At 40.9% G+C, this 25,385-nt stretch overlaps 1 protein-coding gene across 4 annotated transcripts in view; it reads right to left on the reverse strand.

The window, feature by feature from the left end:
* The window catches only part of LOC146702481 (RNA binding protein fox-1 homolog 3-like), a 611,273-nt gene that overhangs the window by 339,091 nt on the left and 246,797 nt on the right, over nucleotides 1-25,385 (reverse strand). For all 4 annotated transcript variants that reach the window (XM_085465383.1, XM_085465384.1, XM_085465381.1 and 1 more), the window contains exon 3: nucleotides 20,722-20,782. In XM_085465383.1, the coding sequence (XP_085321509.1) occupies nucleotides 20,722-20,743 (22 nt within the window). In that variant the 5' untranslated portion in view covers nucleotides 20,744-20,782. The remainder of the gene's footprint in view (nucleotides 1-20,721; nucleotides 20,783-25,385) is intronic.

Raw genomic sequence — 25,385 nt, forward strand, 5'->3', positions numbered from 1 at the left:
AGAACCACATCATCCGCAAAAATCAGAGATGAGATTCTGAGGCCACCAAAGCGAAAGCCCTCCGCCACTTGGCTGCGCCTAGAAATCCTGTCCATAAAAATTATGAACAGAACCGGTGAAAAAGGGCAGCCCTGGCGGAGCCCATCACCCACCGGGAATGAGTCCGACTTATTGCCGGCAATGCGAACCAAGCTCTTGCAACGGTCGTATAGGGATCGAATGGCCCGTATCTGTCTCCAAATGGCTCTTTCAGTGTTAAAGGTTAACCCCTGCACTACACTAATAATATGGTCATAATGGCTCTGCATTAACAGCTATGGTAAAGCCAAAGTATGGCTAGCCATGGTGTAACGTCAGACCTTGTTCCACAGCTTTGTGAATTGAAAGCTTCATCTAGTTTTATTCTGTAAGCGTCTGTATTTTTGTTCTACATACATTTAAAGTTTTCTGAGTTACTAAAGTGAATAAAATACACTTCAGCTAAACACTTCTGATTGTTGAACTGAATAGTTCTTTGATTTCCCACTGCATCTCTCTTAAAGACTCTATTTTCTTGTAGTAGTGTCTTATTTGGCGACAAACACATACACACACACACACACACACACACACACACACACACACACACAGTTTTCATACATTGGTGACTATTGGGCAATGGACTTTCCATTGAACCCTTTTGAATAACCATAAAAAAGTGTTGCATGCAAGACTAGACATTGAGCAAATATTCAATATGACCTTTTTCAACGGCCTGTATTCCAATAAATACTAATTTCCTGTTGATCTAATTAGTGCCTGGGGGAATTTGTTTTCATCAATTATTGAGTAGAAACAGGAGCAGCTCTATGTTCTGCTGTTGTAATGGATTTATTATGGTTAAAGGAGGGGTGGAAAAAAAGGCTGGCTATTATTTATTAAGTAGTACTTTAATTTTGCTGAAACCACCCACTGATATGTGCAACCCCCACAACGTGTTATATATCCACACACAGTGGCAGATTTACACGCAGTGGACAGAGTAACTTGGGTTAGCTCGAGTGAACGTGTACGATGATCATCTAGATAAACCCACTAACATCTGTAACACTAATAATAGTAATACTTGACAGGTACTTTGTTTGAGGATGATACATTCATCTGTGGTCAATGGACTCATCTGTTGCAGGACTATAAGCCCGGGACTTTTTTCTTCTGTTAATCCATGTAAAGCTGTACTGGGACAGTAGCATGAAGTAGGTAGCATGAAACGGTGTCATGTAACACTGAGTTTATAACCTAAATGCAATGTTCATTCCAGACAAGCCTGTAAAATAAACAGAACTGAACAACTAATGGATAAAAAACACTGCAAATATAAAGTGAAGAATACAAACGTGTTCAGAAAATCACACGATGCACCAGCAGCTGGCTCATAACTGCACTTTGTTGTGCTCTAGGAATGAGATCAGGTCAGGTTTACTGTTTGTTCAAGCACATCTAATCCTGTAGAGGGGTCAGGCATCAAACAACCGACCCAGACACACTAATTTCAGTCTTTTCTATCTATACTAAAATCATGACTGTAACAGACAGCTCAGTCAAAAAATCGTATGTAATTAATAATTCCTTTATCTTACACAAAAACCAAACAAACACAAGAAAAAGTTGTGACTGTCTAGATCAGAGGTCTCAAACTCGCAGCCTGGGGGCCATTCGCGGCCCACGTCACCCCTACTTGCAGCCGTAAAGAAATATGAAGAAATCTAATGCAGTTTGAAGTGACTGTTGTTGTAAGGGACAACATGACGCCCGTATGAGCAGAGAACACAAACATGCTGAGGCTGTGTTAGTTCAGTGACTGACTCACAAATTCACATGTCACTTCTGTCTGCATTTGTATTGTGTTAAATACAAAGAGCAGAGTATAGAGCAGGAACAAAACAACTGCATGCACACACTAACTTGCATATTCATCTTCACACACACTGCAGTAGAGTCCAGTAGGTGCTACAGTGGAAGTGATGAAGCAGCAGAAGCATGCAGCTGCCAATAAGGATCCAGTCTGACATTTATTAAAACACGTTTCCTCTTGTGCTGCAACCCTGAGAATTCCACATGGACACAGTGGATCAAGCATAATTAAAAAGGTAATGATGCTGGCATCAGTCCGGCTGGCAGGACTTGAGGGCTGCCCAGTGCTACCAGGATACCCAGATTTCAAACGTCTGTCTCCTCCCACCAAAGGCACAGAACACCAGAGGGCCAGGACTAAGGCTACGTCCACACTGGCCCGGATAGATATGAAAACGGCGTTTTCGACTGAAAACGCTCCAAGTCCATACCGCGTTTTCAGTCATTTTCACAGAGTTGTGCGTCCACATTAAAATGGTCGAAAACACTTACGTTCCAGTACTGTTGCTGCGAGTAACACAAAAGTACAAAGTTGCAGACGTGAGTGAAAATTAGCTATGTGGAGCATGTACAGACTGATACAGTATTATTCTTTAATAGGGCTGTCAAAACTGAGAGCAAACAAAACAACTGCTGTGTAATGCCCTCCGCTACTTTAGTTTAATTGGTCACATGACTGCATCACATGACTAACATGCATCACCGTTTTAGACACTGTTTTCACTGTCCAGGTTAACATACCTAAGCAGTCTGATATACACACACACACACACACGTAGGAAAATATTTAGTATACACATCCAGAAATGCATACACTATTATATATTGTACATATATTTATTAGTTTCAGGTTGGCCATTCTTGTATTTTGCTCGTTTGTGTTGTTGTGTTTGCACATCTCTGTTGCTTGTGAAGCTCGCACACAAGAATTTCACTCGCATGTGCTGTGCCAGTGTGCCTGCACATGTGATGTGATAATAAAAGTGATTTGATTTTGATTTGATTTGATATGTTGAGCTCTCCAGCTAACACAGAGCATCCCGTTACAGGCTGTTCGATCTCTTCCATTAGAGCAGAGAAAGACAAACCAGTACATTATTTTTAATCTCAACACATTTTTAATCCTAAGACACAATCATGGCTCTCTTAGAGAGCTCCAAGTTACACTCCACAGTATTTATTGTATAAAAGACATGAACATTTTCTCTCACTCCTTTAAATACTTCATACGACGAAGGAGAAACATGCACAACCCATCAGAGCTGGATGTGACACATGGGCGATGAAGAACACCTGTGTGAACTAACACGCACTGTGAGTGAACATCCTGTTTTTTTTGTGTAAGAAAATAACAGGATGTTATTTTCTCACACAAATATAAAATAATCAGTATGTTTCTTTTTCTTTGATATGAATTGTGGAGTGTGTGTGTGTGTGTGTGTGTGTGTGTGTGTGTCTAAATGTTTGTGTCTGAATGTGTGTTTAAACTTAAGCAGGAAAAATCTAAGGAGGTTCACTGCAGTCAAATCGTCTACAAGTATCATATAAAGTATTTTGTGCAGAGCAGAAATTACTCATGTCTGCTCCAGTCTCTCTCTTAAGAGTGCACACACACACACACACACACACACACACACACACACACACACACACACACACAGAGTGAATATACATGCACACAGTCATAAACACGTATCTTAATGGCCAAGAGGAATGGATGTAGGTATGTGGAGAAAAGAGAAAAGCTGACTTAAACATTTTTCTCAATTTCACAAAAGTAGCTGCGCTGTTGTCAAAATGATAAACGAGAGAATAAAAAGAGAGAGAGAGACACAAAAAGAAGTGAGAGAGAGAAAAGTCAGAGAAGAACCAGGTTTAGAGGGAGGAGGGTGGAACCACCTGACCTGAACATGTGACAGCAGCAGCTGGATGTTTTTATATCAGACTTCTGACTAACACATAGTTCTTTCCTCTGTTAATCACCACAGCCATTTTTAAATCCAACATAGTTACTAATTACTGATTACTTCTCCAAAAAAGTAATCCAGTTACTTTACTGATCATTTCTTTTCAAATGTAATTAGTTACTTAGTACTTAGTTACTTTTCAAAAACATGATACACAACCTGAATCCATGATAAAGCAGTAGACCTTTCAGCCCAGCTTGACTTTTTCTTCATAATCCGTCATATAAAACTGAATCAAAGCCTCTGTCTAAATTTAGTTTATTAGTTTTAATCTTTTAATTTGATGCACTTTGCATTTGGCAAAAATTTAATTATATGCAACACAGTAATGCAGCGTGCTTATGGGAAAGTAACAGTAATCTAATTACTTTTTTGCAATAATATTCCCTTACATTATTCGTTACTTGAAAAAAGTAATCGGATTACAGTAACATTACTTGTAACGAGTTACTGCCCATCTCTGACTACCAGTATAGTTTCATGTGCTTCATGGAGAAGGACACTGCAGCCTCACACTTCCTGGATCTCAGCATTTCTGACTTCAGGAAGTTTTTGACTGAACACTTATTGTATTCACACATATAGCTCACTGTTCTATAGGCTGTGGACATTATTAAAGGGAGGCAAAGAGAACTCAGTGTTCATTTCAGTAATGAGGCCTTACTTCCTACAGGAAGATGCCCAAACTGATAATCATGTTCTGCAAATCTGCTTTTGTGCTGTGGATATTAAATGTTCAATAGTGATTTCTTTCTTGCTCTTAGTTACAATTTTGATATAACGTTTTCTAAAAGATAAATAAATAAAAGTGTCAAAGCTGTTTATGCATTTGTGGTCTTGAGTGGTCAGTTCATGTATTTAAAGTCTGATGAGTATTTGTGAGAATTGTCCTATGTTATCTTATCTTATTTTATATCTGGCTTGTCGTTAGGATTACTCCAGACAACTGAGAACTGAACATGCAATAAAACTGGAATTTTTTTGTGCCTGTTGCAACTTTGTGTTGTTAGTTATCATATGAAATGTTCCATCCATTCATCCCCAATCATCCAGATCTACTTAACCCTTTAAAGCCGGTCAGAGCAGCACGCTCCGTTTTGCGTAACTATTTTTAAATCCCTGTAGAACCGGAACTGCTTAAGCTAGCACAATAATTTTTTTGCATATGAAACCGGAGGAGTTGTACTTACATCTTATGCCATTAGCTTGTCCTAGGTCACGGTTTCCTTCCACATAAAGCTTTGCAAAAATTGCATAAAAAGCTCTTGCAAGAACAAAAACATAATATTCCAGAAACACGCTTTGCCGATCCGATCAGCTGTTCATAACACTTCCCACATTGAAACAGACGCAAATGTCCGCCATTACCTGCCTAAAACCGGAAGTGATGTCATTTTCGCGGAAAATGTAGTTTTTTACTTGTAGGTCTTAAAAGCCTATACTGGTGTTTTTATAAGTCATGTTTGACCTTTCTGAATAGTTTCTGGGATGCTTAGAACTCGAATTGCACTGCTGGAAATAGTTTATTTTGATGCACCTGCTGTTTTCTTTGCAAATTTGCATCATAGGATTGTTTTTGTTTTTCCTGCAGTATATAAAAATTGGTGTATCTCAAAAATAAAACTATGAAGACACTCAAAATAAATTTCCTGTTGTTGTAAACTATTTTTTTGCAACTTTTTTGGATTTAAAGTTTTGAGGGATAAACCTCTTAAAATTCTGCAAGTAGAAATGTATGTAAAAAAGAACAAAAACGATTTTCAATTCTTTTGTAGTTTATTGCACTTTTTTGCAATTTATGTAGTTACTATGCACTTAATGCATACATATTATTAAAATATGGGCTATAACAGTTGTAATGATGTATAGCAACTTGAAATACTCCCAAAAATGGCACTACAGCATGTAAAAATATAAAGTAAGCTCTGGCGGCAGTTTGCACTCCACCCTTTTCCATCGGAGAACCAAGTCCTAAGACTTGAAGGTGCTAATTCTCAGCGATTGGTTGTAAACCAAGTATGAAGCAATGAGATAAAGCCATCACAACCAGATCATCTTCAGCAACCATAGACAAGCAGAGATACACTGAAAAAAAGGGATTGGCCATCTCTTGGATTTATGTAAGCATCTTGCGTGTATTCAGCACAGTTGCCTCATGCTTTAAAGCTTGTAACTATAGACTGTAGAAACTGCATGAATGCAGAGAGGGTATATTAAATTGTTCATATAATGTTTGAGTGAAGTAAGTCAATAATATAGCGATGTTAAATCTCACAACACTGCATGTGATTTCATCTCGACAACTCTGGATCGTGGTTTGAGGAAGGCCTCCAGCTCAGTCAAGCTGAGTCGCCTTTCCTGTTTTTCAGTACCGATTGGTAGTGTGGTGGTTAGCGCTGTTGCCTCACAGGAAGAAGGTCCTGGGTTCCAATCTGTGCTCTGACTAGTTTGTAGTGGGTTCTCTCTGGGTATTCTGGTTTCCTCCCACAGTTAAAAATCATGCAGTTAATAAAGCTAGGTTAATGGGTGATTATAAATTTCCTGTGAGTGCAAATGGTTGTTTGTCTCTGTGTGATAGACTGGTGAGCTGTCACTTCAGGGTTACGCCCCAGCCCCCCTGCAGGATGGTAGTTGTTGTAGATCCATTTAACTTCATGTTAACCAGACTTTAGACTTTGTTGAACATTATGTAATATGAAGATAACATGTAGTACTTAAGTGACCAAGTAGCATTGGGGTAAAAGCTATTGAACAGTTTTGGAATAAAATGACAAAATCGTGAAGGATTAAAATATTCCAAGAGCTCACCTTACTTCATCTAAACATGTTTCAATCACGTCTCATCAACACAAAATGCACAGGTTTATTGAATATGAATAAGCGGTGTTGATTTAACTAAGATCTGAGCAAGAGCAAATGCAAACAACTGAGCGAGAGGGGCTGTTATTGTGAGTGTATATGGATAATAGAAACCAATGAAATTCATTTCTTGCATGCAGAAATGAATTTTGTTCGCTCAAATTAAACTTTTCTACGATCAAAATAATTTTCTCCCCAAAATGCAACATTTGCGCTTGTAATTTTTTTAACGTGCGCTAGAGGCACAGATGAAGTATGTCCCTCATAGAGCAAACCTGGGATTAAGATGAGATATAATAGTACAAATGATACAATTTAGTGTGTCTGTTTATCTCAGGTTATTGTAAACAACTATATTAACTGCTAACATGTCCTTACTTTGCAGAACGTGTAAGACACATTTTTAATGGGTATTTTTAAAGGGATTAGCTGAAGGGGTTCTAGGATATTTTTCCACTTGCTTTATTGTAGTTTGAGAATCACACAAATATCTAATAGGATAACAATGATAGCATGAAGTTGTGACATTTAAAATCCAAAAATTGAGGGCCGAAAGCCACTGTGACACCATTGTTGTGCTCTGTCATCTGTATTATGTGAAAATGGTCTATAAAGACAGCATGTTTCCTAGCAGAGTTATACATATCAACATAGTTGTAAAATAAATTTTGTTAAATAAACATTACATTTTTTTTAAATGAAATTATTGACGAAATATAACTGGACAGACAGAAGGTTGACAGACCTGATGATAATTTTTTCTATAGAAAGTTGGCACATGGAAGTGTCGATCTCTTGCTTTTCTTCTGAGTAAGATTTTATTTACTTGTAATTAAATCAATAATTTTTAACTTTTTGTAATTTCTTGTTTTGCTTTCTAAATTTCAGATCCTGGCCTTTACCTGCTCCCTCTTATACTGATGTGGTGTATGTGGTACTGCTGAGCTTGCATGTGGTATGTGAACTGTCATACTTTTTCAAAAGAAAACTGTTTTACGAGTCAAGTTTTCTTTACTGACCCACCCCTTTTATTTCTTCTCCAGATCTGAATGTGGCAGTGAAAAGGTTGCAGTGCAAAGACCTCAACTGGGGGCCAGTTATTTAAACATAGATTAAAACATCCAGATTATGGGCACTGGCGCCCATATCCTTGCCCATATATTAGTTGTCCATGCACATTCAAGTCATGCACTCATGTCCCGGTTTTGTAGGGTTCGTAACAGAGAGAAATCACAGCAACCATTGTCACTGGCCAGATTCAGCTGCCATGTTTTTGGATTCTCTGAAGTTACCTCTGAAAAGTATTTTACTCACATAAATTTGCATCTGAAAGAAAATGAAACGGTCCCATGCATGTTCAAAGGTTGTACATTTAGGACAAACATCTAAGGAACATTCAAATCACATAAAAATAGATCTTGGTTATTCTTACAGTGACTTTAAAGGTGGAATAGTAGCAGTAAGAGGCAGTTTTAAAAGGCCAGCTCTTGAAGGGGGGGAACATGAAGACAGTGGAGTATTCGACGAAGGTCAGGTGGAAGCGCAAGATCTGTCTCAGGCAGGGATCTCTAAAAGTGATGAGAGGTTGATAGAAGAGAAATTTGCAGCAATGTTGCTTAAGCTGGAAAATGTACTCCATGTTCCAAGCAGTGCAGTGGATGAATTTTTGCAGGACTTGCACTTCCTGATGAGTTCTGCATCCTTGACTGCAATAAATGCCATAGTTACCATTTTTTGTACAAAGCAGTCATATTAATCTTAATGTGAAAGAAATTGAGGATTTGGCCTCTGCAGTCTGCATCTCTAACCCGCTGACAAAAACACTCGGAAATATCGGTACTCTTGGGACTGCTTTTAAGCAGAAACAGTACTTCAGCAAAAAGTTCCATGTAATTGAACCAATTGAATATATTTTGGATAAGGAGAGCAACCATACCTACCAATATATACCATTACTGCAGGCCCTACAACAGCTCCTAACAAAGAATGGTATAGTAGATGACATAGTAGAAAACTACAATGCTCAATCCAAGGAAATTGAAACTACGCAAGAAGAATACAGATCATTTCAAGATGCAGACTTTTTCAAACAAAATCAGTTCCTGTCTGCTGATGAATTGAGAATTACTGTGATGCTTTACATTGATGAGTTTGAAGTATGCAACCCTCTCGGTACTTCAAAAAAGAAAATACAATATTAATATTAAGGATACAATATTAAGCAACTTATCCCAGGACCAACACTCCTCTTTGTCATCCATGTACTTGGCAATACTGTGTAAAAGCAGAATCAGAATCAGAATCAGAATACTTTATTGATCCCTGGGGGAAATTATTTTTTGTTACAGTGCTCCATTTTAAAAGCAGCTACGTCAAAGAATATGGGTAAAGTGAAAAAGTGCTTGAACCTCTTTTGTGTGATTTGGCTGTCTTGGAGGAGCATGGGGTATTTGTCCCACAGACTGGAAAAAATATAAAAGGCACGGTACAGTGTGTAGCTGCAGACAATCTAGGTGCTCATGGGATTGCAGGTTTTGTGGAGAGCTTTTCAGGAGTGTATGTTTGTCGATTTTGCAGAGGACGCTTCAGCGACTTTCAGACCAAACCGGTACTTTCTGGAGAGTTTAGTCTTCGATCCAAAGACCTGCACAAACAACATGTCAAACATGCAGTAGAGAGTGGAAAACATTGTGTTGGAGTAAAAAGGCCGTGTGTGCTGACGGAAAATCTTTCTCATTTTCATGTGTCAACTGGATATCCACCTGACATACTCCACAATCTTTTGGAAGGTGTTGTTCCAGTGGAACTTGCACAGTGTCTGGGTATGTTCATATCCAAAAAATACATCACGTTGGACTCTTTAAATAAAGTGATTGTCAGTTTTCACTATAAGGGAAAAGATAAAACAAACCGTCCACATATTGGTCCACGAACTGTTAGGATGCCTGGGTTGTTGTCCCAGGGTTTTTGAGTTTATTATATTATTTATTATTTCTAGTCTTGCTTTCTTTGAGTTCTGTCTTATGGTTTATGTCTCTGTCTTCTCTAGTTGCTCTGTCTCCCCTGTCAGCTGTCTCCCCTTGTTTAGTTCGCGTCTCTGTGTATCCTTAGTTGCTATATCCCCGTGTCCAGTCAGTGTCTGTGTCTGCCCTGGTCCCACGTCTCTGTTCCCTCTGTTGCAGTGCGTGCGAGTCTGTGTCTTTAGTTCAGTCTGTGTCATGTTTCCTGTTTTATTTTGAAGGTCCTTGTCTGAGGTTAATGTATCTGGTTTTGCTTCCCCTTGTCTTGTTAAGCCTCATTTGCCCCAGCTGTGTTTCCCTCCTGTTACTCATTCCCTGATTGCTCCCTCTGTGTATTTAAGCCCTGTGTTTCTCTGTGTCTGTGTCGTGATCTACCATTTATTTTGCTGTGTGTTTTGTCTGCTTGCCTGAGTTTATGTTTAAAGTCTCAGTTCTGGTATCTTTTTAGTTCAGCATTAAAGCTGTTTTTTGAAGTTTACTTTGTGCCTCCGAGTGTCTGCACTTTTGGGTCCATGATTCCTGTCTGCACACAGCCTACTCATAACAGAAGATCGCGACCATACTATGGACCCAGCAGACATTGAACTTCAGGAGCGACGCCAAGCAGCCTTTGCCCAGCTGGAGGAGGAACTCCGCTGGGAGCCATGGCTTACCCCTGACGTTGGGCGCATTTTCCATGGCACTCGGCTGGCTCTCGGCGGTCCCCGGAGCTGCCAGAAGTCTCCACCTGTTGCTCTGCTGGCACTCAAGATGCCGCTGCTTCAGTTGGGAGTCCTCCGCATGGCTTCAGGCGCTCATGCTCCATCCTCAGCGTCACCATTCTGTGCACCGGAGGCTCAGTTGCTCACGACGCCAGCTACCTCTGACCAAAGGAAATGGCGCTCACATCGCTGTCATATGGACACGTCTGAGCAACCTCCGGTGGTGAGTCAAAAGGACTACACTTTCCACACTCCACCTGAGCTGTTATACAGTAAAGACTATGAACTTACCTCAGACACTTTCGGGATTTCTTTTTTCGACGAGGATTTGGACTGGGAGGCCAGTTTTGGTTTGAATCCTCCCACGCTAGTTCATCACAATAAGCATTCGTCTGGGATTTTTAGTTCGAGGTCTGCTCGTTGGGGTGGGAACAAGCTAAAACCCAAGTTTGCCGAGTCTGTTTTTTCTGAGGCTGTGAACACTGCTAAACCTAAGACTGCACGGACTGTTAAATGTGGTGGGAAAGGGTCGTCACCTATTTTTGATGGTACTGTTTTCATTGAGCCTGCTCCTTTGCCTTCCGGTGCTCCTCCGCCCAGGGCAGCTGCAGTCCAGCCATCTCCTGCACCTGTGTCAGTTCCTCGGGTGAGGGGGGCCAGGGCCCAGTTTGTCCCTGCTCCAGTTTCCAGGCCAGCTGAGGCACCGCTAGTCTCTGCGCCCGTACCTACTCCGCGGGTGGGAGCGGCAACTGCCCAGCAGGCCCCCGCACCTGTTTTTGTCCTCGCTGAAGGCTCAGGTGAGCCCGTCCAGCAGTTCTCCAGTTCTCTTAACATTGTTAAGAAAAAATACAATAGGTGACAATGCACCTGAAAACTGGACTCTGTTAAGACTGCTGCCCTTCTTGATTGGAGATGTTATACCTGATGGTGATCCAGTGTGGGAAATCATTTTGGATTTAAAGTAGATAGTGGAACTTGCTGTTGCCCAGATCCATACAGAAGAATCAATTGGATATCTTCAGATCAAAATTTCTGATCACAGAGAGAAATATCAAGAAGCATTTCCCAACAAAAACCTTCTGCCAAAGCGTCACTACTTGGAACATTACCCCCAGATGATCCGATGTTTTGGCCCTCTTGTTGGATTATTGACAATGCGATTTGAGGGAAAACACTTTTTTTTTTTTTCAAGGAAGTGGCTCATCATACCAAGTGTTTTAAGAATGTTGCTCTAACACTGTCAAGGAAACATCAACTGCTGATTGCCTATCACTTACACTCATTACATCCACAGAAAGCTGGAGTTGAAGTGTCAAGTGCATCAAGAGTTCCTCTTGAGGTTCTGAAAGATGACATTTCTCTGCCTTTCAAATGGATGTATCCTGACATGACAGAAGTAAACATAACTAAAAGTGCAGACTATAGAGGGATCAACTACAGAAATAGAATGATAGTTATCTGTGGTTTTACTGATGGGCTACCTGAATTTGGAGAGATAATAAGAATATGTGTTGTTCAGGGTACAATGAATTTCATTGTCAGCAAGTTTTCGTCTTGGTTTAGGGAGCAGCTTTTGAACTGCAACCATGTACAAAATGTCCTTGATAACATATGATGAACCGGCAGAGAAGTACCCATCAAATGACTACTTCATTGGTCCCCTTCGAATGGTTACATTGAAAGATATCCTTACATCAAAAGGACACAATGAATATGTGAATAAACAGCTGTAATTAACGGCTTACTCAATATGCACTTTAATCTCACTGGCATAAGCACCTAAAGTAGCACCTGGCTTTATTGTGATGTTCAGCCTCTAACTCCCGGTGACTTGTTGGATCTAACAGTCTGTTAGGCCCATCCGTACATCTTCTAGACAAGAAAACCTTTAATCAGTGATTTTGTTGAGATTAGTCAGAATTTTTCTCAGTTCTCTGTTAAGTACCGTTGTGAAACATTATGCTGACATCTGGATTTCTGTTCATGTATATATTTTTCTTTTCTAGACTGAAGCACGGAATCGAATGATGTTTGAACCAGTAGAACTGCGGATCATCCTTGCTTCCAACAATACTGAAAAACTGACGATCGCATCGGGCATGCCAAAGTATGTGGAGGAGCTTTCGGATGAGACCAAACGTCAGTTTGATATTCAGGGGGACATTAGACGCCAGTACATGGACAGTGACTTTGATAATGAGTTTATCAACCTTAAATGAATGGATGATATTCAGGACAAGAGCACAATGAAAGTCATCCGTCTGACTGATGCTTCACACTTTGGTGAAGTTGGGATGAACCAGAGTGGGGAAGAAACATCACTATCATCTTCTGACATTACTTTCGTCCTCTGACTCAGAAACAGCTCTATCTCAGTGGCCTGCAGAATTCCAAATACCAAAGTTTCCGTATGACGTGGAGATGCAACTTCAAAGTGCAAACCAGGCTTTCATATCAAATGGAATGCTTCTGAACCCAGGACACAAACTTAAGTCAGACATTTTAGAAGCTCTAGCTGAGAAAATCATGATGTTTAAGGCATATCCTGCAAACTTGGAAATAGAAGCTGAAGCTTCAATCAAAGCACATCCATGCTTAAGAGAACAAGGATCTTTCAGTAGTTTCTATGGATGGAAGATTAGCCTCAAGTACAAGATGGCAAATTATAGGACAAAGCTTAGAAACTTGGAGTGCCCAGAACTGAGCATTAATTCCCTCAAGCACAAACCAACTGATCGATATCACCCAGCATATGCTGTCAAAAAACCTAGAAAGGCAGAGGTAAATTTTTGTTCTCCTTATCCGGCTGGAGAGACGCAGGACAGCCTTGAAAGTGAGAGATTGGCATTGCTAACTGAGGTCAAGAAGAAGCATAATGAGCAGTGTAGGGACTAACGCGTTATTAAGTAACGCGTTACAGTAACTACGTTATTATTGTGGTAATGAGCACGGTAACTAGTTATTATGCCAAAATCAGGAACACGTTACTGGGATTTAGATAGGCTCGTTATTCGTTACTTCGTGTGGTGGCATCGCGGAGCTTCCACAGATTCAGTAACATTAGCAAGTGGTGGAGGCCAGCAGGTGGAGGAGGGAAAGGGGAGGCAAGAGGAGAGACCCGAGGCGGTGAACTGAACTTCAGGTAAGAAGTTCTGACCTGCAGTCTATCTGGGTCAGATATAAACCAAATTTAGGTGGAGTTTATTTTCGTTGTGCTGACTTTTTACAGTCAGTTACAATAACTCGTACTGCGTGCTAGCTAGCATGTTATATGTTATTGCTAGCAGTTTCTATACAGCTGGGTGGGTGCTACGGTGTTACTGATAGTGAACTTTATTTTATTCATAGGGTTAGTTAGTAGAGTTGCCAACCGTCCCCTAAAAAACAGAATCGTCTGGTATTCAGAGAAAATATTACGCGTTTCGTGTTGAGCTGAAAAGGAGCAGTTTGTCCCGGACTTCAGGTACAATGAAAAAGACACAAAGCTGGAGTTATTCTGTGTTTGCTGCACAGCTGCCTCTTCTCCTCTCATTCTCTCTCCTCCCTCTCCTGTTTCTCCTTCAATCATGAAACTGATCAATGATCAGCTGATCGGTTTTTCTCTCTTGTTTGTTTATCGCCCACTTTTGTTGACATGTTTTTAGGTGGAAGCAGAACTTGTGAGGATTACTACTGCTCCACTTGTTCTGAGGTTTCTTGCGCAACTTGACCAATACACTGACCAGCTCAAAAAGTCTTCAAGAAAAAAGGAGGCGCTGCAGGGAGGAAAATTAGACAAATTTTGGCCCCAGCCACAGCGTTTTTCTGTTCATAGCAAAATGTTATGGCATTATAAGATCACTTTCAAATGTAAACAGCTAGCTGTAAGTAATTTTGGAATGCAAAAAGATGCTGTATTAGTTTGTCCTTCCCTCTGTTGCTTAATATGGACATATATAATGTGGTGGAAACCCTGCCCACAGGTTAACTATTCATGTCCATGTGGTCATTAATTGGTCTTGTACATGTCTATCTCTGCAGTGGATATGTCATTCATTTTGCATATAATGTGTCATCCTAAACTATTTCTGTTTTCTCTTTCTGTACCTCTGTCACTCTCTCCAGAATGAAGCTACTGAAAAGAGGAGGGAGTGTGTCCTCAGGGCACTACCTCTTTACCTGAATGAAGACCCAAGCATCCTCTTCAAAGAATACCTGGTTGGTAATTTTAGTGTAGCTTTTATCTGTATTAAACCAAATCTTGAATAACTAATGTTGTCACATTGTTATAATTTGCATGGAATCTGTCTAAAAGATTATTCAAAGTATTGAGATTTAAAGGGTTTCATTGAGAGAGGATGCAGGATGAATGTGTATTTTGTCAAAAACAAACAATTCTTTCCATGTTAAAATGTTTGCCACTTGAGTTTTTTCCCTATACAGAGGTAAAATAAAAGCTGACAGTGGCAAGTGTTGAATGAGTTCTGTTAAGCTGCTGCAAAAAACTGAAAACTGGCAAGCTGTTTTATTGTCAGACCATAATGTTTGCATGTTTTATTAAAGTTTTATTTGTGATGGTGATATGATTTTGGGAATATTAGTAGACTGTTTTATTATTATTATTATTATTACTATTACTTTTTTTTTTAATCTAACCTGGTGACTGGAACCTGTTTATTCGGTTCTTCACAAATTTGGCATGGGATGCTGTCCAGGATTGTGGCTGTTAAGGTGAACAGTTCATTTAAAGGTTTTGTGGTCAGCCTATTATGTGATCTTAAATGTTTTTTCTTCTGTTTCTGGCAGAGACATTTAATTTAAAATCATTATCTTTATGCTGCATCTGTGTGCACACTACTAGTTACTAACCTTAATGGGCTAATACTGTGTGGTGCAGCTGTTGTTTTCTTAAAAAAAAATGTTCAATGAATGTATAAACAAATGAATAAATAAAAAAAAAAAATAATAAAGAAAATAAGAGAAATAAGTGGCTTGTACTAAATTCATTTGTGTGGAACCTGCAGATTTATGTAAAACTAATTAGTAAAGCACAAGTTTGCTGAAAATATAATATTTTTATTAATCTAACTTAAATTTAACATTTAAATACCACAAACAAGAAATGTGTTAACAAAACAAATCTAACCTGTAAATACATAATTCATGTCCAAACAACATAACTTGATTTAGGTTTTAATCCTAAGTAGTTTTATAAAATTGGCTCACTTCAAAAGGATTGTGTTACTTTAATGAAAGTTTATTAAATTAGATGACCTAAAGACTTTTGCTTTAAACTAACATTTTAAGATAAAATTTCATGGAACCTGTTGACAAAATAATTTTAATTAAAGTCAACGTTTCATTTTTTTTTTTTTTTTTTTTTTAGTGTGGTTTAGCCAGAGATAGCAGGGTGAGAGTCCAGGAAGAAGAGCATGAGCCCTGTGAAAGATTAAAGTAGTCACATCTAACCAAACCTGTCATAGTTTGTAATTTCCAAACCTGAAATTTCGGCACCGGACATAATCCCAGTTTTTGTTGGAAATCTGTCCAAAGCTTTTAAATATCCAAGAAAACCAGCACAAGGATAACGTTCTGACATGAACACTAGTAAAATAAGTAGTTTAGTCTTTATTCAGATACTCGGGAATGATCTGGAAACTCGGTTATTCAAAGGACCTGCCTCTGTGCCTGTTTCAGAGTGAAGCTGCCCTCCAGTCCTCGCAGACCCTCTGTTTCTGTTTGTCTTGGTCTTCCTTCCTTCCTCTCGTTTCAACTTTTTTGCGCATGTGTGTGGGTCCTTTTGGGTCCGGCTTTTCCAGAGACCTGACGGAAACCATATACCGAAGTTTTGCTGGTGAAAGTCCAATTTCTGATTTTAGTCGCTCCCTTCTTTTGAATGTGTGTTTTGTACATCTGGTTACTTCTGAGACCAAATCATGCGGTTAGCCTCTAATACTGAATTGCTTGTGGCTGTTTGGATGACTTTATCATTGCTGGCAATTCTAGTCACCATTGAGACTGTAGATAAAAATATAGTTGAGACAAATGTCCCTTTGTTGACATTCAGAGAGCTGGGCAGGAGGAGGTGATGAATAATAAACATAAACAATCCAAATCCATCAGAAGTTATTACTGTCTGTGGGTGTTTGTAGTCGTCTCGTCACACAGTTGTATTCAAAAAAAGATATTAAAGTTAACGTACAATGTAAAGCAGAACCACTTTGAAAGTGTCACAGTTCAGAGGCAAGAACACGTCTCGTTTGCTGTGGGCCTTGCTAATACGAAAAATATTGCTACTACTACTAACACTAATAACAAAAGCTTTGTATGAGGTCACTGCAAGCTCTGAAGTCACAGCGAAGTGCGCTAAAGCTAACGGTACACATGATGAGGAGCATCAACAGAGCGGGGGTCATCTAAGCTCACAGCAGACAGTGCAGTGGGAAAGCTTATTCATGATTATGTTTGGAATCATTGCCCGAGTGCGCTCGAGCCTATTATAACCAATACAAAAACATGAATATTCAATGTGAACTGTGCCTTTCCTCTGGATGGCTCGCAGGACGTACTGGCTGATTGTGATACACGGCAGCTGACAATTAGTCCATTTCAGAGGGCCATAACCTGAAGTTTGTGTGCTGCAGCCTCAGACACAGCAGTAATTGGACATTACTCGTGTAAGGAAAGGCTAAAAGCTTCTCTGCCGCTCGTCGTGCTGACATCTTTCTTCTTTCTCACATCACATTCTTCTCCATTTCTCTGTGCTGCAGCAGCACTTCTTTAATTGTAACGACCTTTCTAGCAGTGTTAAAAGCAGTTCATAGACAACTGGGCATCACTTTAAGCAACATAAAAAGAAGCTTTTACAGCCCCGTGCTCTCTCTTTCTGTCTGTTCACAGTTAGAGTGAAATGGTCACAGTTTGTGCCCACTGAGCCTTTTTACCCGTTTCAGGGTGAAATATATTGTATTTGCAATTTCATGCAGTTGTGTGTCAGTAAAACAGTCATATCATCTTTACGGTCTTTTGTCTTTAGTGACAGATGCTACTGTTTATCTCTATTAATAATGTAAGGGTCCTATAACAACTTGGCAGTTGCTTTGTGTTATCACCATTAAAGCCAAGCTTTAATTTTTAATGAGGAGCAAATAACCTCTCATAGTTTCCCTGTTACTAATGACTATGGGGTTGAATTCCACTAATCCCAGTCAGGCGTAATCAGCTCCCATCATTGCCTTAGGTAGTTTGGATTAGTTTGCTGGACCAGGGATCCATCATTAGTTAATCCCATTGTCTTGGATGAGTCCATACTATGTGGAGTGGAATGAAGGAAATAACATCTTTAGAAGATTTAAGTGAACGAGCTGCTCAAAGCAAAAAAAAAAAGAAAAAAGGTCAACGTCAACATTAAGTGATGAGGAGGGCTGGCTCTGTGATTACCTGCACGCTCTGGTCACTAACTGTTACTGGGCAGGCCGTGGAGCTCCTTCTCAAACAGACTCACTCAGCTTTTTATTAGCTCTATTATAGCTTTTCAAACCTCTTTCTTCGACTCAGCTGTGGCTGATTTTGGGGGGCATTGTGGGCCCCTGTGAGTGTCGTCCCGAGCCGGGTGCAGCCTCATTTGCTTGCTGTGTAGAGTTTGTTCAGACTCTTTGACCTCAGCCTGAGGTAAATGGACTGAATCATTATTAACCTTTATTAATCTCAGAGCAAATTATGTATATGAAAGGTTCTTATAAAGCATGTTTCTACTCCACCTGAGCACCTGAGGATCTTATAAAAGATATTTCATTAATACAAACATTTTTTTTTCTGTGCTTTCCATTAAACATTCACACACATCCACACTCCAGTGTGTGCATCATATTAGATATTTGGCATGCAGACCGGAGCAGCCTGAGAACGAACCCCCAAACCTCTAATTAGTAGCTGACCTGCTCTACAGTTACTCAGCAGGTAGGACGTGGTCGCTGGTTGACCCACAGTGACTCATGTGCTAAGCTGTTACATTTTTTTCAGCCGTGTTGGATGACGGTTGTTGGAGACGTTCTCACTGAATGTTATATGTGAGTGATGCCCACACGTCTACTACTTTTCAGTATATACTATGGAACTAATAGTATAACTGGTCTAATAGAAAATATGTAACAAATATAAAACATAACATTCCAGTGCAGGTTAAATTACTTTCCCAAAAGCTTCCATTAACCTGTGAGCAGTCAAAGGGCTCTAATGAATGTTTCATTTTGAGAAGCTTCACAGGAGCAGCCATCACCACACAGATTTCAAAAGCTTTATAAAGTAAGAAAATACTATACACCATAGAGTCTCTTATGTTTTAGTCTTTGTCTGGGTTCCAATAACACAAAAAAAGAGATGTGCTTTCTTAGGACGTGTCCAAACAGAAACGGTGTCAAACTATTGAAAGAAGCAGCACTTTGATTGCAGACCTGCAAGACCTGCAGCTGTGTCAGACTAATTCTGCACAATTGTGCAGAATTAGTCTTGCTTGCGGTGCTGTGCGGTGCTGGTATAAAGTGATCACTGAGTCATACCACACATCTGGGGGAGTCCAATAGCTGTTTCTGCTTATTTAATAAAAAACATCTCAGATATTTATATGATGGTCGTCTAATCTCCTGTCACCAATCTGACGGGTTCCCTGAATGCCATCTCATTCACAGCTAGTGACACAGCCTCACACAGCATATCACTCACAGTGATGAGTTCTCTAGTTTATGCTGTTTTCAGTTTCACAGTCGAAGAGCAGTCCCTGAAAACCTGTCACCATGTCTTTGCAGGTGCTATACACAAAACAGACTAATGATGAAGACGATAGACAAATCGGTGAAATCAATTAAATTTAAAGGAATCAAACAAATGAGTGAGCATCTGACTGAGGCACACACAACTTTCCAGTTAGCTGCTGTGTCAGTGTGACTGGGCCCAGTCAGCAGCCTGCTGATGAACACTGATGGAAGTAGAATCAGGCCAAACTGGGACAGAGACGAAGGAGGAAGTGGAGGAAGTGCAGCAGAGCGCTTTAATTACTACATTCCGCACTTCAACCCTTTGCATTTGCTCTTTGTTCTCATCAAACACAAAAATCTTCGTCACCAAACATAATGAAGCCATTTTGAAACACTCTGGCGTGTGTGTGCAACAAGCGAGGCTGCTGACGAACCTCCTCGACTCTACATTTCCACTGATCTAAGCTGGTTATCATTGATCTTTCCTGCTCCGATTAGATTGGTATCGATGTGCCAGTAGCACAGATGGCCACACCTACAGCCAGGGTCATGCTTCAGAACTAAAATTGAATCGAAATACTAATACATTTTTTATGATCGAACAGCATGGAGGTTTGGAGCCGAGCAGCGAGTTGCAGAGAATATCCAGTTAGCATTAGGAATGAGAGCTTACTGCCAGTTAGGAGTCTGCACTACAACACTCACGAACACTCACGAACACTCACAGACAAGCGTTTGGATGTTCACCACCCAAACACTGCAACACAGCCTCACCCGACTGAGGGTTTGATCCCAGGCAAAAAGAAGACATTACAGTATATTTTAAGTGTCTCTGAATAAATAACAACTGCTCTTCCATGTTTTCAGTGCTCTTCTTCACCCAAACTCTCAAGTTCCTCCCTTTAAACAACCCGCCTGTCTGCTGATAAAGAACATAGTGAGGGGGAATATGTACAAGCTAATCTTTTTGAGGAAAAGGCCAATATAACTAGCTGTAAATAATATTTTGTTGAAGCTATTGCTAAATAAAAGATACCCAAGTCTTTACTGGGATATTTTCACCCCAACAAGCTTGGCAGGGCTGAAGCACCCACTTCTTTTTTATGTTGCTGAGGGGATGGGGGCGGGGTGGGGTTGAGAAGTGAAAACAAGAAAGAAAAAAGGTGGATGGATAGATAGGTAGCTAGATAAAGAGAAAGAGGCAAAGAGTGTGCAGTGGTGTGGCGGATGCAGGCAGAATTAAAGAGGCTTTTTTGTGGCGTTTAATATCCATTCATTGGCCGGACTGCTGACACAGTGAGAGCACTGCGTTCACGATTTATAGCCACTTCTAATGGGCATGCCCAGAACCAAAGGACTGCAGTCAGCACATTCTCCCCCTGTGCACACAGACACACTTGCAAAGACAGCCAGCTGCACACACACACACACACACACACACACACACACACACTGTGGTAGCTGTGCAGTAGATTGTATCAGTTAACTCACTAATCCTGGAACATACAGATCATTTGACTCAGTGTAACAGACACACAGGCACACTGACCTGGCCAAGTGGGGGTCTCCATGTACGTCCAAATGGTCAGAGAGAAGAGGCGTTCGCTGCCCTGTTAGATAAGCAGAAAAACAGAGAACAGGCTTAGCCATAGCAACACATTTTAACACATCTTGTAGCAAACATACGCGTGGCACAAACACGGCTCACAAGGCTGATGTCTAATGTCAGACAGCACGGGTCAATACGTCAGCACAGCAGCACTTTGAAAAGAGAGGAAATCTTTTCTCCTGGTGTGTGTGTGTGTGTGTGTGTGTGTGTGTGTGTGTGTGTGTGTGTGTGTGTGTGTGGATTCAACATTACACAAACAAAAATACGCAAACACACATCAGATGGTAATTTAGTATACCTGAGTATACTGGACAAGTATTCACACAGTATGAGACAGGGTATCTTGTGTCCTGTGTTTTTATACTGACTGGGATGAATTAAGCTGGGTTAAGTATTCCCAGAGCTCACTGTATTAGTTTTCTCTAAAACTTCTCAGTTTTACAGTTTTTATTCTCCTTGTCGTGACACAACTGTTACTTTCATTGAAGAACGGGATCGTGGTGCCTGCGGTGTGACCTAGAGAGTCGAGGGAGCTTAAGCTGTCTCTTGTCGTAATGGGCAATGTTCAGTCGCTACCAAATACAATGGAGGAGCCAGGAGTCAGAAGGAATATTGGGAATGTAGCTTGATGTGCTTCACAGAATCAGGGATGCACCAGGAAATTCCCGATGACAATGCATCTGTGGAAAGCTTCCACACTGTTCGGGCTGATAGCGCTGCGAATGGTAAGTAGAAAGGAGGGGGCAGGCTTGATGCTTTTGTTAACAACCGGTGGTGTAGCTGTAACAGTCAAAGAACAGATTTGTTGTCTGGACACTGGATTGTGCGCTCTTGGCTGTATTATTTGCCCCTGTGATCTTGGTGGTTGTCTGTGTTCCTCCCCCTGCTAACTCCACAGCTGCATGGGACCTTCTCCACTCTGCCATAGCCCGGTTACAAACCATGTCACCTTGGACACAACGGTGCCAACTTTCACACAGTACGTGGTCTGTCCCACCAGGGGGAGAGAATTTTAGACCTACTGCATGCTAATGTCAAGGACACACACAGTTCCTCCTACCTCCCCCACTGGGTAGGTCAGGTCACAGCCTGATTCACCTCACCCTGCTACGTGTCTATGAAGAGGGAGCCTGTGAACATTAGGAGATGGTCAGAGGAGGCCTTGGCAGAACTACAGGGCTGGGACACACTCTGTGAGCCTCACGGTGAGGACATGAGTGGGCTTACTGAGTGTATCACTGATTACATAACCTTCTGCACCAACTCCATTGTTCCAGTTCGGACTCTCCATGGTTGCTAAAATAATAACCTATGGGTGACTAATGAGATCATAGGGCCTTCAGAGGGGGCAATAGAGTGGAGGTGAGAACGGTTCAGGTGTTATTGAAGGGCATGATCAGTGAGACGAATAATCATTTTGAGAGAAAGCTAGAGAGGAAACTCAGCATGAGAGAGGTGTGCAGTGGCATGAAGACCATCATTGGATTCACTAACAGCAGGGGAGTTGGGGGCAGACCAAACGAGTTGAATGTGTTTTTCAACAGATCCAACACTGCAGGTAATGCTCACCCCCCCTATTAACCTACCTGTAGTCAGCCTCCGATCCGCAGCTACTCCACTGCGTCTCTGTGAAAGTCCTGACACCCCTCCCTCATTTGTCACTTTCACTCACAGCCAGGTTCGAAGACAAATGAAGGCAAGTCTGCCCCCAGTTTTGTGGAGTCTTTCAGAAATTGTTCTGCCTGGGTCTACAGAGGGCCCAAGTGCTGTGGAAGACATCATGCCTCGTCCCTGTACCAAAGATGCCACGTCCCAGTGGCCCCCAGGATTACAGGCCTGGGGCACTGACTTCCCACGTCATGAAGACCCTGGAAAGACTCATCATTAGATTCGACCTATAGTCCGGCCACATCAGAGTCCCCTTCACTTTGCTTACGAGTGCTACTGTAGAGTTGAGGACACCATCGACCATCATTTGCCTTCTCAATCATCTACACCCATCTGGACCAGCCGGCAAGCACTGCGAGGGTCATGATCTTTTACTTTTCCAGCGCATTCAGCACCATCAGGCCGACCCTCCTGGGTGATAAGCTAACAGGGATGCAGGTGGATGCTTCTCTGGTGTCCTGGATTGTTGATTACCTGACAGGAAGACCACAATATGTGCGTCTTCAACATTGTGTGTCTGACAAGGTGATCAGCAACACAGGGGCACCACAAGGGACCGTCCTCTCCCACTTTCCTCTTCACCCTCTACACCACAGACTTCAGCCACTGCACAGAGACCTCCATCTTCAGAAGTTTTCTGATGACTCTGGTGTTGGATGCATCAGTAAGGGCTATGAGATGTAGTACCGGGCTGTGGTCGACTCCTTTGTCAAGCGGTTCGAGCAGAATTATCTGCAGCTCAACGTGGCAAAGACCAAGGAAGTGATTGTAGACTTTATAAGAATCAAGAAACCTGCGACCCTTGTTTTAATTCAGCGAGTCGATGTGGTTGTTGTGGAGGAGCATAAATGCCCAGTAAACTGAACTGGACTGGACTTTCTTAAGGTAGTATCAGAGACGCAGATTTTTCCAAGATAAGGAGAATGCTGGACAATATCCCCCCTTCCTGACATGCATGCTAGCCTCAGGAAAACCTTCAGTGAGAGACTGAGATTTCCCAACTGTCCCACTGAATGACACAGGAAATCATTCCCGCCTGTGGAAACTTTTATTGGAATTTCTCTCAGCAATCACAAAGTTTTATGTTTGATAACATGGGCACCTCAACTTCAACCATATATATTTAGTTTGTGTTATATACTGCATTATTTAGGGTAACAAGAAAGAAACAGGAATGTAATAATGTGGTAATAAGTTATTACCACGTTATTACCTCTGGTAGTTTCTGTGTAATAAGCAGGAAACAGCTGCAAAATGCAAAACTGTCTGTTTCTATTTAACTGTCCGGGGTCCACGGTATAATCTGCCATTTTTGACTACTTTTAATTTTACATTTCACCTTTAAAAACTATTTACCTCACCTTGTTTGGTGTCGTTCTTTTCAGCTCAACCTCACATGTCTGAATTTACATTTATTTTTTCCATTTTGACATACTATATTAACACAATTCATCTAAAATCAGAGATAAAACATACAACCAGAGTAGAAAAAGTTATATTTTTTTACTGTAAAAACCACAAACATATACAATAAATCCTTTTTGTATCTTGTAATGCAAAATAAATTGTAAATTTTAAAAACCTTTGTACAACCTTTGCAGCTATTTACCTAAAAATACAGCCAAGGCATTAAAAACAACAACATTTCAAACAGTTTACAGAACAATCAGATTACAGTACATACCCGAGCATCCAGCTCCGCACACCGAGAACCACCAACGCATGTTTAGAGGCAGCAGCCAAGCAAGATAGTATCACAGAAGAGTGCATTTTGTTAGTGTTAATAGCAGGGAGATAAGAACGTAATGTCACTGAGTCTGCCAAGCAAAGACTCAGAGCCTTGGCCTGCCGCTTGATTTGGTATACCCGAGAAATAGAAGGCACATGGTTCTCCAGAGAACCAACCAAGGTGTTCTCACAGTGGCAGGGGAACAGTATCAGCACAGCACCACCAAGGCTGGAGACAGAGCAATACTGCAAGAGTGTATGGGAGAAGCACGCATCCCACAACAGTATTGTCTCTAGATGCAGAAAAAACGTTTAACAGAGTTAACTGAAAATTTTTATTAACATCAGGAGGGCAGAGGAGGAAGAAGTGGATTCAGAGGCTGAAAGAGCATTAAGCCATGATGACCCGGAGAGTGTCATTCTCCTAGTACTATTGATGTTTAGCCGTCACCAAAGCTAGTTGTTTAGCTAGTGAAGTGGTAAGCATCTGAACTAGTCTACTTACTCTGTGGTGTCTTTTGGTTGGAGCCTTTCTGTGTGGAGTTTGTATAGGTTCTCTCCAGGTACTCTGGGTGATTCTGAACGGCTGTCTGTCCGTGTTGGCCCTGCGACAGACTGCGATACATCCAGGGTGTACCCCGCCTCTCACTCTATTACAGCTGAGACTCCAGCCTCCGCGACCCTGATAACATAGAGTGCTCCATAACCACACTATGTTGGAGACGGTGGAGTGTTTCAGTCACACCAATCTGACCGACCACTTCCAACTGCCACTTGTTTCTCTCCTGCACGGAGCACTCATTAACAGTGTTGGGCAAGTCACTTTGAAAAAGCAATTAATTATAGTTACTAGTTACTTCTTCAAAAAAGTAACTGAGTTAGTAACTGAGTTACAAGATTCTAAAAGTAATTAATTACTTGTAACTATTGCGTTACTTAAAAAAAATGTTTACCACTCTGGGGTCCAGGTTATAATTGGCCATTTTTAACTACTTTTGATGTTTCCTCCACATTTCACCTTTAAAAACTATTTATTTGCCGTGTTTGGTATCATCAGCACAACCTCACGTGTCTGAATTTATAGTTATGTGTTCATTTTTACTGTATCAACACAATTGATCTAAAATCAGACATATAACGTAAAATCCGAGTAGAAAAAGTGATATTTCTTTGCCTCATTGTTCTGACACACAACACAAAACTATCCA

The sequence above is a fragment of the Copadichromis virginalis genome, linkage group LG8, assembly GCF_057382275.1.
Source record: "Copadichromis virginalis isolate Kocher_CV1m ecotype Utaka linkage group LG8, C_Virginalis_male_GT1.1, whole genome shotgun sequence".
NCBI classification, from domain to species: domain Eukaryota; kingdom Metazoa; phylum Chordata; class Actinopteri; order Cichliformes; family Cichlidae; genus Copadichromis; species Copadichromis virginalis.